At 32.4% G+C, this 15896-nt stretch overlaps 2 protein-coding genes and 1 pseudogene across 4 annotated transcripts; all 3 read right to left on the reverse strand.

Moving 5' to 3' along the window:
- Nucleotides 1-6775: 6775 nt before the first annotated feature.
- Nucleotides 6776-7403, reverse strand: LOC147930507 (CLAVATA3/ESR (CLE)-related protein 2 pseudogene; annotated as a pseudogene).
- Nucleotides 7404-9436: 2033 nt separating this feature from the next.
- Nucleotides 9437-9944, reverse strand: LOC104773345 (uncharacterized). Its single transcript, XM_087477609.1, has one exon. The coding sequence runs from the start codon at nucleotides 9942-9944 to the stop codon at nucleotides 9606-9608; it is 339 nt and encodes a 112-aa protein (XP_087333735.1). The 3' UTR covers nucleotides 9437-9605.
- Nucleotides 9945-10636: 692 nt separating this feature from the next.
- Nucleotides 10637-15861, reverse strand: LOC104773346 (uncharacterized protein At4g18490-like). Of its 3 annotated transcripts, none has more exons than XM_087477608.1 (16): nucleotides 15722-15861; nucleotides 15030-15122; nucleotides 14596-14704; nucleotides 14245-14430; nucleotides 13184-14161; nucleotides 12892-13077; nucleotides 12719-12823; nucleotides 12479-12613; nucleotides 12161-12310; nucleotides 11893-12076; nucleotides 11750-11811; nucleotides 11627-11666; nucleotides 11360-11533; nucleotides 11138-11250; nucleotides 10961-11039; nucleotides 10637-10839 (listed from the first exon to the last, which is right to left on the reverse strand). In XM_087477608.1, the coding sequence occupies exons 2-15, from the start codon at nucleotides 15085-15087 to the stop codon at nucleotides 10991-10993; spliced, it is 2529 nt and encodes an 842-aa protein (XP_087333734.1). In that variant the 5' UTR covers nucleotides 15088-15122; nucleotides 15722-15861; the 3' UTR covers nucleotides 10637-10839; nucleotides 10961-10990. The 3 variants fall into 3 exon arrangements, with proteins under 3 accessions (XP_087333734.1, XP_087333733.1, XP_087333732.1); XM_087477607.1 differs by having other exon boundaries at nucleotides 12479-12616; XM_087477606.1 differs by having other exon boundaries at nucleotides 11893-12310.
- Between the last annotated feature and the right edge of the window lie 35 nt (nucleotides 15862-15896).

Here is a 15896-nt window from a genome sequence, read left to right on the forward strand (position 1 = left end):
TAATGATTTTGTGAAATTAAATACATAGATAGGTTTTGGTTTATTTAATAGCAAAACAGCCCCTTAATTATAAGTAGTTTCTAAAAGACCCCAAAATATTTAGGAGAGAACTCCAAGTTGTCCTCTACGTTTGTTTTCGATCACAGAAGCCCCCTAATCCAGTAGTCCGGTTATGGGCTATTAGCAGTTTAGCTATTAGCAGTTTAGCACTAAAGACAAATGTTGGATCCGAAGAAAGGTTTTGTTCAGACTTCAAACAAACATTATTTTCACTTGTTGTTCTAGTTGGAGGTTCATAGCGGCAGTGAATGTTCTGTAACTCGGTGAGATTAAAAAAAAAGAGGGTATGGTGTATATATATTTTTTATAGTTTCGTTGAAAATATGGTCTCACGAAAGAAAGTTAGATATCTAAACAAAACATGCATGTAGAAGCGTTTTCATGATTAACGACTTAACGTTAACCTTAAGGTCTTATGGGTGGAAAGGATGAGATATCAGATATGTTGTATTTGTCACAGTCGGGTACTATTTAGTCCATAGAATTTGAAATCTTATGAGAGGAGTCACTTAAAAGAAGCCAACATAAAATGAAACATCTCAAGATATGTCGATGTTGATCAGTTTGTTATGTTCTCGTGTTTTAACTCTCAAGAAATAAAATCGGAATCAAATTAAAGTCAAAAAATGGTCTCTTGACCCAAATGTATATAGAGCTTAATGTGATTGCTACAATTAAAGCGTCCAATGAAAAATATACAAGATAACCTTATAACTTGAGGATATTTTTTCATATCCGGATTTTGTAGTAATGTTAATGCAACATCCAAATTCTGATTTATGCAACCTATATAAATTGCTTTTAAATAGAACTAGATTTTAACCTGTGGTACACTACGTGCATATAATTTTTATTATTATTTATATTTTATATTGTATTTGTTATTTAAATATTAGATATTTTGCAAATATATAGAGGAATAACTAAATTTTCTGCCGTTTGTACGGTTAAATGTTTATATTAATTTGTTAACTCGTAATATACTTCATGACCATTTGTTTGTCATAATTAGTTTGTTTTGTTTTGTGTTTGAGATTCTATTTTGATTTTTAATTATTATAACAAAAAATAAGGGATTTAAATACAACATAAGTCATTTATACACTATGATTAAATCATATTTTTTAATGATTTAATTATTTTACACAATCTTAGTTAAAGCAACTTAATTTTATATGTCAAATATTCTAATATTAATAGTGTTAACAAATAATAAAATAAGGATTTAATTAACCGTGTTAGCATAAATTTAATGATATTTTATTATTTTTAACATATCCTTTTTATAACTCATTTACAATATAACCATATTATATAGTATTTTAAACTTTTTAATTTAACATATTCATAATATTTTAAAATTTTATTAAATTTCTATATATATATATTAATTATAATATTTAAATAAATGTGATTGAAGTTTTTCTTACATTAAGAATCAAAACTAACAGGTTTTGGAAAACAAAATGGGAATCAAATTGTTGTTTTCTTTGTTTGCAAAAGATTAAGAGATATAATATCTTTAAAACATAATAGAAAATGTGTTGTCAAATATATCATAGTTTTGTTTCTATATTGATTTTGCTGTCATTTTTTTAGTTGAAATGGAATGTAAAATATTTGGGAAACATTAGTCACATTGTTCCTAATGATTTAATTATTTTACACAATTTTAGTTAAATCAACTTGATTTTATGTCAAATATTCTAATTTAATAGTGTTAAAAATAATAAAATGAGGATTTAATCCGTGTTAGCATAAATTTAATGATATTTTATTGATTCCAACATGTCATCTTTATAACTTATCTACTATATAACCATATTATATAGTATTTAAAACTTTTTTAATTTTACATATTCGTAATATTTTAAAATTTAATGAAGTTTATATATATTAATTATAAAATTTTAATAGATGTGAATCAAAGATTTTCTTACGTTAAGAGTCAAAGCTCATGGGTATTAGAAAACAAATTGGGAATCAAATTGTTGTTTTCTTTGTTTGCAACTGATTCAGAGATAAAATATCTTCAAACACACAATAGAAGGTGTGGTTAAAATTTAAATGTATCATAATTTCTGTTTCCATATTGACTTTGATGTAATTTTTTTTAGTTGGAATGAAATGTAAAATATTTAGGAAACAAAATCTAAAATAATGTTATTTTTGGAAATTTTATAGGGATTAACTTTATAAATAAGTTTTTAAATAAGTACAAATAAAATGGTAAAACCCAAAATGTATTTTAAAATATATATATATATAGATACAATAAATGGATATAGATGAGGTAACCCATCCATTTAACCTCATTTAATTTTTTTTTATAAATAGTTTTAAATAGACTAATTTTTATTCAACATACCCATATTAATAACATATCTAGGTAGAAAATGAATATAGTATGATTTATGATTTAATTAAAAGATTCAGTTGAGGTGCCAATAAAGTGAGAAATGAAAAAATATTATAAAGTGGGATCTTCTTTACTAATTATTAGAACGCACTATAAATTATTTAATCAATATTCTAAGTTGAATCTTTAATAAACATTTTATTAATGTACTTATATATGCTATATATAGTAGAGGATCAAAATATTAAGAGAATTTTCCATTAACCTTTTAAAAAATAATAACATTTTCAATTTAGGTAATGATCTTCTCTTTCTTGTTTTAGAATGCACATTATGTATTATTATACGGTCCCCACTTTGGCACGATGAACCGATTTGCTCCTCTCTAGTTTTTAACCTTTTGAGGTTTTATATTTTTAGTTATCACTAAAGTTTGATTCTCTTGCATCTCAATGCTTAAATAATCCTCAGTGCCCGATAAGACCCGTTGAATTTTTGTTGATTACTGACTATTTAGATTCGTATCTATTCTAGTTAATAGACACAAATAATATCTATATATCAACTAGTTGCACTTTCATAGTACTGTTTTATTATATTGTGAAACCATTTTGTCTTTCAAAATTCATAAACTACATGTAGTTCATATGTTATGCATTATTTTCCGTAGGATAGTACCCTATAAAGTATATACTACAAAGGTGCCTACTTATCTTTTTGCTTAATTAGTGATATATTTGATTTTTATTTTAACATTATTGTATTTACTTTATACAAATGGATGTCAACACTATATTGTATATACTTTATATAAGAGAATTGGGGTAGATAACTCATTTTGTTATACTATTAATTTATCTCAGTAACCTCCTCTCATGTTTCTTTTAGATCATGGCATTTTAGCTTTTTAAAATATTTTAACCCTAAAAAATTTTGATTTTATTTTCTATCTCTTCTGTCTTTTTTTTTCCAATTATATTTACAAGTCTTTCTTGTACAATTTATCTGCCACCACCACCGTGCATTGCTATATACCTTCTTGTTTAGAATTCAGTACTTTTACAAAAAAAATTTGCCAACAACTATATATAATTTAGTATTTAGCTTTGATATTTAGATTTTGAGATTTAGAGTTCAGATACATTAGAAGAGAAAAATCTGGCCATTGAAGATTTTTAAAACGAGGAGTAACCTTTTAAATGAGAGATTGATAAAAAAAATTCAAAACTTGTGAAAGCTCCAATACCATATATGAAAGTTTGCTAATATGTTGGTATAATGCAAAAGCATAATTGTATTACCAAAAACATTATTCGGCTAAATAATGTCCGGAGAAAATATAAATTACATATTTTAAAATCATATAAGGTTTTGAATTTTTTTAAAAATATTTATTTTTTCAAAGATTTTAAAGTTTTCCGAAAATATTCAATATGTAAAAAGAATTTATGTGTTTCCTCACAAATAAATGATGATTGCTAATTTGCTATCCACGGAATATTTTCTTTGCGTCCATGAACACTATATTCCTGTCTAAAAGAAAACAAAAGTGTGAACTATTATATTTAAATATATATATATATATATATATATATATATATATTATGTAAATTAACTTTTGTTTATATATATATATATATATATATATATCCCCCAATAGATATTATAAGCATCGTGACCTTCTTATATATTTGGTACTAGTTATAACCCGTGCGTTGCACGGAGGAGAGCGGTCCACCAGTGTGTTGATTTTATTTCATCTAAAATATGAAGTTTAACACCAGTGACCACCGTGACACAACCATATATCTAGAAGTTAATTAGAGTGAAAATACAAAGAGTAGAAGATAGAGACTCACTCATTTAAAAAGACATGCAGAGAAAAGAAAACCATGCCCTAGAGGTTTTAGATTATTGCTGTCAATTCTCCCCATATTGGAATCATCTAGAGAGCCAATAATTTATATTTTTTTTGTTTTGTTTCACGTTCTCTATGGATTTAGAAGAAAGAATGAATGATCTAAGCCTTAGAATCTAAGGTTATGAGATAAAGAAGAAGTTACTTACATCTGCTTTTACTTTCGTCATGGTAGTTTATTCTTTAATCTTTATACAGATGCCAGTATGCCACTAAGATCATGGTAGATATTATCGAAGGACATATCTGGAGAATTAAGAAATTCGAACACAAAATTTACAAATTGATGAGACCCTAAAAATCACATGTTAATTTTTTTTACTCGATAAACGAAAAAGAAAAGTGGAAGCTTTTTTGTATGAAACCATGCGATGTTCTATTGTTAAAGAATAGAGGAGAACTGGACGTTTTGAGATCGTGGGGGAAGTGTGGAAGACCGAATTGAAGTATCTAGCAGTTGCAAAAGATATGTCGTAATTTGTTTTTTTCTTTTTAAAGAAAAAATTTAATTACTTAAAAAAAGTGAAAGATGAAAATTTGGGACTTAAGACAGATGTCATATGGAGAGAGCTGCAGTTACCCGTAAATTTACTTGTGACTTATAGAATAAAGATGTGTGCGTATGTTTACCTATTTTAAATTAAAAACCTTATAATATAATTTACAATGGGTCCATTTGGGTCGTCGTGTGATAACCCATTAATTCGGTTTTGGCGTTGCCCGTAAAATACACTTTGCTTTTTAACAAAATAAGGAATGCCTCACGTTCGCCGTCTTTTTGTTCGTCGATAAAGTAGACTTTTTATTAGTATGTGATGCCATTTACAGCCGATTAAAACCCATTTTTGGTCTTCACGTTCGTTAACTTTTTTAGGTCGATGCTTTTTTCATATTGATTTTTAAAATGACACATAAAATAATGATATCTTATTATATTAATGTTAGGTTAAAAAAATAATTATTTTCTTCTGATAAGCATTTGGTTTTTTTCATCGGAATTGTCTTTTTCACTCATGAGTCATACATAGTATATCGTCCATAAGGCGATCATAGTATTAGGTGTTTGGTTTACTGTAAAGCATGATTAATTAAAAGATAAACAGCCCTTTATGTAAAGCTTATTCATCTTTGAAAATTTTGTGGACCAAACTCTTAGAGGGAAGGGGATATTGAACGTATAAGAATTTGAAGGAACTTATAATGTTATGTACTATTTTTTAGATTTTATTGAATTCTAGTGTTATTCCACTTATTAATTAATAAATTATATTAAACGATAGTGTTATTCAATATTAGGATGGTTTTGATGGTATCATGGTAATGTTATTTTAAAGGAATTTAATTGAATGTTCACCTAAACAAGTTATAATCCACTTATAATCTACCAAACATATATTATTAAAATACATGTATAATTTTAAAAAATTCAAGTTAAAACCAAAAGAAAATTGATTCGATTTATATATATATATATATATCAATTTATTACAATGTTTAGAAAAGTATATACAAATAAATTATAACTGTTAAAATCAGCTAACTTTTATTTAATTTAGTTTGAAAGGGGTTTTGCCCCCAAGAAAGCCCCCTAAATATTTTTTTTTTGCAACTTTATTCTCGGGTTGTAACCTTGAGAAAATGTCATTTGGAAGGTTTTTCTCATAAAACCCCTAAACTAAAGCATCTATCAAAAATGATTTTATTTTTTTTACAATTAAACTGGATGTAAAAAAATTTGTTTGTTTTTTTTTAATTGCAAAAGAAGTTCCTTTCTGTAAAGAAATCAGAGATGAATGTAATTAGGTTGCATCCAATATTTTTTTTTTTTTTTTTGTGCATCCAATATTTAAATGTCGTTAATTGAAAAAAAAAAGTTGTCGTTTATTTCATTGTCTTCAAGTTCAACAGTTTGAACTTTTATTTACTAGTCACGAACTCACGATCAATCTAAAACTCAAGTAATTACGGAGATTGATCTCATATACAGTATATGACCCATCTAGATCGACCACGCCGTAATTGAACTTTCCTTCCATTCTACTATTTCATCTGTTAAAAAACTGTATACATTATATATATATATATATATATATTTGTTTGTTTAATTTTTGTTTTTAACATAATACAAGTCACAATCGACATATAAACAAACACACGAGAATCGAGATAATCATAAGACAGAATCATATGTATTGCATGCAGGACCATCTAAATCAACGTCACACTGACGTTGCTATATGTATTGTAAAGGCACAAAATAATAATGAAAAGCAAAAGGTTGATAATAAAAAAATATATATGGTCTTTGTTTCAGTTTTGAACGTAAAATAACGAAACTTTAGAATATCTATCGTACGTACGATAGCGAAACGTCAAATAGAATAATAATGTCGTATAGAACCGTAAATTCTTTTATTATTGGAGTTGTCAAAAAAAAAAAAAAAAAGGAAAAAAACTGTAAATTTTGTAATAATCTTACAAACGCAAATTCACAATTTTATTACAAAACAAAAACAGAATCATTGCAACCAAATTATTGATAAGAAACGCATATCTCGAAGAAATTGAAAACAACTCTTAATTATAAAGGAAACCCTAAATAACTAATGATGTTGTGGGTCGGGTCCTCCTGGACTTAACCGCTCTGGAGATTTCCCGTGGCTGCTGCTGCTACCCGCAGCTTGATCATTCGCTACAGTCGGACTCGTAGCTTCGTTTGAAGGACTTAGACCTTTAACCGTCACCCCAACCGGTGCCTGCTTAAGAGGGCGGCTTCCAGCGGCGACAGAAGATAACAGAAGAAACAACAAGAAGCATACAGTGAAGCTTAACTTAGCCATTACAATTAGTTATATTTAGAAAAGAAAAATATATAAGAGGGAGATAGAGAGAGAGAGTGTGAGAGAGATTGTAATTGGGAAGTATTTCACGTGGTGTGTATTTGTGTATATGAGGAAAGAAGAGATCTATGGAGGGTTTCTATTTATAGAGTTTTGTTTGAAGGGTTTCTAGTTGTGGTGGTTCTAGCTAGATTAGGGCTTGAGTGCTTATGGCAAGTGCAAGCGTGAGTTGTCACCGAGGACAGTTTATCTCGTTGCCTACATTTTTCTTCATTACCAAAAACTTCTACAATAATCATATTAAATCCGTACCAGCTTAGCAAAGTGACTCTTCCGACTTGCAAAATGCAAATTGGTGCTTTGAATAGTACAAAAGAATTATAAAGATCGCCGCATTACATTATAGTACACATATTTAATACAATCGACAGCTTAATATATGCATATTGTGTTAGGGTCTAGGATTGGCCAAGCCCTGTTTTAGACTCATGTGCGGTTCATTTTTAAACACTTGTTGATTTGTTAGGTGGCCTTGTCTCTTGGATGAATTTTATACTGAACCTCCCCCAAAAGAACTAGGTGAATATATCATAGTGGTTACAATGCGTTTTGCAGTCTAAATCAATAGACTAAAATAAACCGGTAATTAAATAAAATCAGTAACTGATCTGAGTTATGTTGAACATAGGAGTTCCCAACCGAATCTCTTTTGGAAGATTTTTTTTCCACCGTGTTTCGATATTTGTCAAAACTCAAAACCGTACCTTTCATGCATGCGATCGTTACATTTTGAATACTCGCTGATTTGTTACCACCGAGATTATGAACAAAATATACTAATCTCGAAACATAAACGAACAAAAGTAAATAGGACTAATATCGAAATGTATTTTATTTAAATACGAAGCTTGAAGACAGAGTTTTATCCATTTGTACGATCGTTTTGCGTAATTACATCATCAAAATTAACTGAATCTTATGTATATTACATTGGACAGTTAAAAAGAGCGATAAGCGACGGCATCAAGTGCTAATTATAATAAATAAATAATTATGTCGATAAAGCAAAAATATTCAATACCAAACCTTACACCATATATTTATAACTCGACCGTCCCTATCCAGTGACATTATATATAATATGTGCATGCGCACAATATTATAATACGTGTGCGAGTGTGTGCGAGAGAGAGTGAATAATATACGAGGTAATGATAATGGACAAGGATGGTGATTCATGAAAATCCAATAAGATAGAAAAGGAAAGGAGTAAAATATGAAAAATGAGGTCAAAGGGCGAGAGCACTTATGTGTCTCGTGTTGGTTTTGGATTGGTGGAGTTGGCCATTTTCACTATTTTTCTATTTACACATTTGATTCATCAGGAGATTTCATTACAAAGAAGAATATTCAAAAAAGTTTCAACCCCATTCGAGTAAAGATATTATAATCTGTATTTTTACATTTGTCAATTGTCAGGACGTGTGGTAGTGTGTACTTTAAGATTCCACTAAGTCGAGGTTTTAAGTGATTTAGTTAAAAGGATAAGTATGGAACCAATCACACTTCTTACATTGTAATTATGTTTTTAACTGAATAGTTTTCTTATCCAAATCCACATTTCATCATCAATGGTGTGCAAATTTTGATTGTCCAAAATATTATGCAACACATCAGTAACTCACTAGCTAGAGGCCTAGAGCATCGTGGACATTTATGTATGTTTTAGGGTTTAGTCAATGATGACATATAAAAGGAATTTACTTCTTTCTTTTAAATGGATACCAAAAAAGATGGGAATTAAGGATTAGCATGAAGGTGATATAGTGGCAATACACATAGCCGAAAATATCTGGAAAAAAAAAACGAAAATGCTCTTATCTCTCTGTGTCATTTGCCAGTCTTCCCCATTTTAATGGTTCACATTTTTTAGTTGACTATCACTTATTTAAAGATAAACTAGAAAGAAAAAATATATATAATGAAGAGTTTGACAAAATATTTAACAGAGTTTTTATCTTTTATGTATGTTTTAGCGTTAATGTATACATAACACATTCTATATCATCACCTTCACTGGACAGGCCATCGAAAAGATGATTTTGTAGCTGGATGGTAATTGCAATCAGTAATCACTAACTATATCTCCATTTCAAATGTTCGTAACCAAACCAGATCAGATCACATTCACATGTATACTGCGTCGAGTCCAATTTGTTGATCAGGGATACAAACTATACTGATATTGAACATATGATCTGCAAGAATCACAACCAGTATACTCATGGAAATAAATTTTGTGTCGGTACATGAATGCGTGACAGGGTATTGATAAAATACCCCATAATACAAATTCTGATACAGATTTCATAAATGGAAAAGAACCCATCTAGAGGATTAACAACAATTTCCGAAAAACAAAAGAAAATCATCTAAATTTTTTACAAGAGAAGGTCGAAGAAGTAGCAGCAGCCTTGAGACCAACAACACCAGATCTTCTCTTCATGCATTTGGGATCAAGTGATAGTGATGGCGAAGAGGGAACGTGACGAATCACAAACGAAGAGGACAATGTTGATGACGAAACAAAGAGATTGGTGATATCTCGAAGTGGCTGCCTAGATCTCTTTCTTCTTATTCTGATTTGGGTTTTGTCTTTATCAATGGATGAAGATGAATCCAGAGGCTTGGCAGATATCGTGGCCATGTTTGAAGGTGGGATATTCTCTTTGTTGTCGTTTTGAGGCTTTAAATCAAAAGCGGCCATTGATGTAGCAGAGAGAGGAAGAGAGAAGAGTCGGAGAAAGAGAGAGAGAGATAGAGGTGGATTGAGGATAGAAGGAGGAACGGTATATGAAGAATGTGAATAGGAGGGACTTTGAACCAGATTTGGAAGTGACGGATCTGAGATTTGATTTTTGATGTTTTCATTTTGTGGAGGGATTTTGAGAATTGTTCTAAAATCATGAAACTTGAAAAAAGGGCTCTGTGTTATGGAGGGAACTAAGAAGATTCTCTGTTCTCTATTTTGGTTCGAAATTTTCATTTTGGTATGAAGTGTTGACTTTTGACTTTGAGACCAGACGGCGTTTTACCGTTTTACGCGCCACTTGGTTTTAGGATGTGCGCCAAGAAGAAGAGGGAACAACCGGGTTTTTAAAACAAAAAAAAATTTAGAAAATCATTTTATCAAATTGGACTAAACGAGACTAATATTATTGGGCTTTATTTATGAGCCCATATAGTTTTTCGTATGTAATGAATGTACTTGGTTTGGGACCTAGATATACATACACTCTTAGTGTATGTACGTATCTGTGTGTGCATTTAGATTCAACCCCTTCTCATTTTAAAATTATCATAACTCAGATATAAGTTTATCAATCATCTAACTCGCGTAGTAGTCGTGTATGTTGTGATTGATGGTACGTCTTTCACGTGTATTGATGCGAGACACAATTGAAAAGAACACCCGATTTACATTTAACACATTTCTAATTCATTATCAGTTAACCATCAAACTTTTAATATGTTCCACATTTTAACGTGTTTTTCTTTATTATCCAGCAAAATGAGAAAAGAGGATCGAGTTACCTTTGGACTAAGTGACGTCAACCTTTATGTACGTTTGACGATAACGTGTTGGTGTAAATCCACTGAACCTATATAACCTCGGGCCAATAGTACATGCCATCAGGTCAAGAAATGAACAATCGGAGTGTAGTCTTCAGACAAAATCTCTTGAGATAGTTTCTGAGAAAAGAAAAGTGTCATGATTCTAACCTTTTAAAGCAACAATCGTTTGAGTGTTCATCATGTGTCCCTTATAGTCAACTTGGCTGCGAACTTCTGGACCAGACGAATGTTTCTGGTTATTAAGGCAAAACACACAGAAGAGTCTATTTTGGCCATACATAGACAAAATCTAACACTGGCATTAGAAAAGCAATAAAAAAGGATATCTTGTCTTCATATAAAGGATGGTTGAGCATCAGCAGCTTATTGTTGTTTACTACAGCACGGACAAGTAACTCTTTCGCTTCCTCATGTTTCTTCTTCAGAATGTTGCAGATCTGCAAGGCATAACTAAAAAGATTAGAAATGTATGTACTAGTGTCTATGACAATGGTCCTGATCGAGAAGCGGGCTCTGCAACCTCTGTTTATATTTTTAGAAACTTACATTGTCGAGTTCTTTTGTGTAAGCTTCAGCTTTCTCTATGTTATCAGCATTCTCCGTGATTGGGATCTCCAGATTTGCCATGTTTATGTTCTGGTAATGAGACTTAGTCCGTGGACTTTCCTTGACAAGCTCTTTGGTTGTATTATTATCTATTCTTCTCTCTAGGCTTGAGAACTGGAAAATCAATTGCGTGACAAGTCTTAAGTAAAGTAAACACAGAAAGCTTGTCCTAATAACAATAATCAAAGATCTGTTGGTGAGTCTAACCTTTCCTTGCACAGCTCTATGTGTGAGCTCCTCAACGTTCCTGTGCAATCTCAGCCATATCAGTTATATAAGAACTAATGAAGCAAGGTTATAGATTTGGTTTAGATAAACAAAACTAGAAACCTGTTTTCTCTTGGAGACATGGAAAAACGTTTAAGTTGTGGCTTCAGTGACCTATCTGCATCCTGTGGAGGTAAAAACTTATATTTGAGCTCCAGATATGTTCATGGAGCAAGAACATCGAAAATGTGAGTTGATGAATTAACCTCATCAGCTTTCCGCTTTAAAGAAGATGGGCAGTGCAGGATTTGGGTTTTTTCCCTAGGAGCCAATTGTTGAATCTCAGAGCTTTTTTTAACTGGCGCTTCTGTATTTATCTCCTTGCTTATGGAAGAGCTAACTTCTGGTTGCACTGCAGAACTCGGTTGGTCTTTATTTACTCCAATGGTCCTATAGTGGAAGAGATTAGGGAATTTGAGTTGATATATTAGCGTAAGATTCCATACTAGAAACTGTTGTGTGTTCCTTTTGTACCTTTGAGCTTTCACTGCACGCAGATCAGACATAAAATTTCCAAGTTTAGGCCTTTCGAGAGATACGATCTTGGACTTCTGCAAAGATTCGGCTCCAGAACTCAAATGTTTGCTTAGCTTCTGAGTCAAGCTGGAAGCATCGAGTTTTGAGCTGTTACAAAATCCAAGGAAGCTTAATACATAACATGATAACAGAACTTCCTAAGATAAAATTTAACGGCTACTAGTTTCTACACGATGAGTGCACATGAGGTTATAACCTGTTTCCCAAGCGTGACAAGAGATAGGAAACAAGTGAATGAAAATGAGTTTATCTCACCTTATATTGATCTGCAAGATGGACTTCTCTCTAGTTGTATTTTTAGTTTGCAACTTTAAATGATCCATCTGTCCAGCCACAATTTCTACAGTCTTGGGATTTGAATGGTCCTTGTGGATTATCTTTTCACTGGAACTGCTAGTAAAAGTAATTGGATTTGTTCCCTACCTTATATATATCATCTTAAATGAAAGCGAGAAGCTTATTCTTATGCTTGAATATAAGAGCCCAGAACATTACCTGGTCGTATTAACAGTTGCTGCATTCTTTTCGGAATCTGTGTTGACAAGCTCAATTGGACATGATCTAGTTTTCGATCCAGGTAAAGCATCTTTAGTATCATGTCTGCATATTGGAGAGAAAGGAAATAGTGAAAAAATAGTTACACAGACGATGAAGAAAAGAAATACTACCTCCTATCATTTGAAGGGATCAAGTTCGACCCAATCCTTTCTCGGGCAACTGGCTGAATCTCTGTTTGAATTGAAGAGGACTCCAGCACATGGGATTGTGGTTTTTCTGGCTTCTTAAAGAATTTGGATCTGATAAGTCCTAAGTCTTTGTTTTGCATGGCCCTCAAATTATTGATCCCTTGCACGCTGCACTCAGTTTACGGAATACAGCAGTTAGATATATATTTCAGCATCATAGTATACTGGCAAAATGACAAATCTAATAAAAGAAGTTTGTTTTGTTTTTTCTAACCTGTGGGATGGATCCAGTGGTAACTTTCCATTCAAATTTTGTACATGGGAAGCAGTTTGGCTTGGACGAGTGCCTGGTGATAGTTTTCCTGAGAAAGTTGTTAGAGAAGGTCCAGCATCAGGATCACACAGTGTTTCATTAGTTCGATCCTGTATTTCTGCCTGAGTATGTGTACTCATTTCGTCCTGTTGATGTTCTATCTTGTCTGAACATAGCTGAGATGAGATGCTTGCTGAAGTTTGTTCAGTCTTCTCATAACTTGATTCCATGGTGGAAATCATTTTATTAATGGCATTCTGTTCTAGATCTTTAGCACAGTCTTCTTTTGTGCCAGGCCTGCAGATTTCATGGATACCTGGACTGGTTCCTCTGCTTACTGCAGTATGTGCAGTCTCAGAAGCATGTAATGGCGAGGGTGCTGCGGCTTCATTTAAAGGACGTGGTTCATCCTTTTCTTCAACCATTGAACATGACGTCTTCAATGGTGAAGTGTTTATGGATTGAGGTTGCACAGGCATTGTATCAGTTGTTGAGGTTTTTAAACTTGGACCTTGAGGTGATATCACCGCCTCCAAATTTTCCATGCTCTCTAATGCAGCTTGATCAGAGTGTGTGCTACTATCAACAACCATAGTAGCTGTAGTCTTGGAACCTTGGTTCTCTTTTTCAGCTGAAGCTTTTACCTGAACATCTGTATTTGCCTTGGAGGGAGCTTGTCTAGTTATTGGTAAGTCTAGATCAAAGTCCAAATCGTCTGACTTATCAATCTTTCTTCTTGCAGAAATTTCTTCGCAATCCATGTTCTTGCTCATAGTCTTGTTTCCCTTCTTCAGTGGGCTTGAACCAAGATCAAAGTCCAAATCGTCTGACTTATCAATCTTTCTTTTTGCAGAAATTTCTTCACAATCCATGTTCTTGCTCATAGTCTTGTTTCCCTTCTTCAGTGGTGGGCTTGAACCAAGATCAAAGTCGTCTAATCTGCTTGCAGAAAAACATGGTGTTAAGTAAATTTCAGAAGACATAGAATTTAAAAGAAAATTGATTTATTAGTGGACTCATACGCATCAAAATCATAAGAGAAGGTAAATGGATTCTTTTTCTGTTTTGAATTTTCACTAGATTTATCATCAGAGCTTTCTTTCGCTTTTGTGGTTTTCTTGGCTGGGCTTGAGAAATCAAAGTCTGGCATGTCCATTTTGAATGATGATAGATTTCCAAAATCTCCACCTAGATCGAAACCCATATCCCTGAGAAAGAGAGAGAAACAGAACCATATGAGACAGTAGGCCTGTTGTCAAGCAACAGCAACTTAGAGTAGTCATCAATGATCAAAGAGGAAAAATTCCATGTTGAACTACACTCGCTTAGATGCAAACATGGTTTAAGATGTATATCACATAGGTTACACTCACAGCTTGAAGGCATTCTTCTTATTTTTTGCTGGTGAGTCAAAGCCAAAATCCATTGGATCATCATCCGTCATTGACTTAAAGTTCCATGTGTCCTTTTCCATGTCTTTGTCTGCAGGTAAACCATGGAATTAAAAGACAATGGATTATTCAATCACCTGTGTTAGCTATGGGAACATCTTATGGTCTCTATCTACGCCACAAAAATTCACAGCTGGCCAAAAATGGAGGAATAGAACAATAAAGAAGACTGAAAGATAGCGTGCACGATATTTCTGATGTAAAGCTTTTAACATTAAGTTATCAAGAAAGTCTATTGATGATTCCACTCTTAAATGGTAATTTTTCCACCAGCAATTCCATGTATGTATGATTTTTTAGGATTCAATAACTTTCGGATCATAGAAACCAACTCTTAAACAGTTGAAAAACCATACCGAGCATTAGATCTTTCTCCTGAGTATCTGTAGAACTTCTTTTAGCAGATGCAGACATGGCAAAATCTGTTCAGTAATACTCTTGACAATCAACTGCAATGGAAAAAATCTACCATCAAAATCATTTCAGCAATCACTCACGAAAGTACCTTATATGTTATGTTAGATGAACACAAAGCAACCAACATATAAATCACGCTGCGCCACAAACTAAACTATAGCATTTAAGAACTTCTAAAACTATCACTAAAGAGATATGACGCATACCATAGGTCTGATTAGCGGAGAAGAGACGGAGGAAAAGAACAAATCAAACAGTGTGATTATCCGAGAAGCACTTTAAACAAAGAAGAACAGTAGCAGGAATCAAAGTATGAGATTCAACACCAATTCATCCAAAACAAAGAAGGCGATTCGTAGATCTTAGGCAAGGAGACGCCACTCGAGACTAAGGAAGAAACGAGCAGTACGAAACTAAATTTAGGAATTAGAGAAGCAGAAGGGAAAAATCAAACACAGTCTTAACATTGATCGAACATTTCTAAACACAATCGCTACCTCTAACATAGAAATGTTCATCGATTCTGATCAACAATCCTCAAATCGTCGAACCTTAACTAACCGGAAAAGCGAGAACAATGCAGAAGAGTGAGATTCTACTCAATCGACGAGAAGCGAGAGTAGATTCTTACCGGTTGAATCTGAGGTAGGCGCTAACGGTAAACGTTCAACGGGAACAAGACGAAGGCACCGGAGAGAAAAAATCGCCGACGGAGGAACTCGGAAGGGGGAAGATTTGAAATTAGCGAATGATTTTGATTTGGGCCTTTCTACATTATTTTTAACAATAATAATTTGAAAAAGCTG

This window comes from Camelina sativa, chromosome 12 (assembly GCF_030686135.1).
Source record: "Camelina sativa cultivar CO46 ecotype springtype chromosome 12, ASM3068613v1".
NCBI lineage: Eukaryota > Viridiplantae > Streptophyta > Magnoliopsida > Brassicales > Brassicaceae > Camelina > Camelina sativa.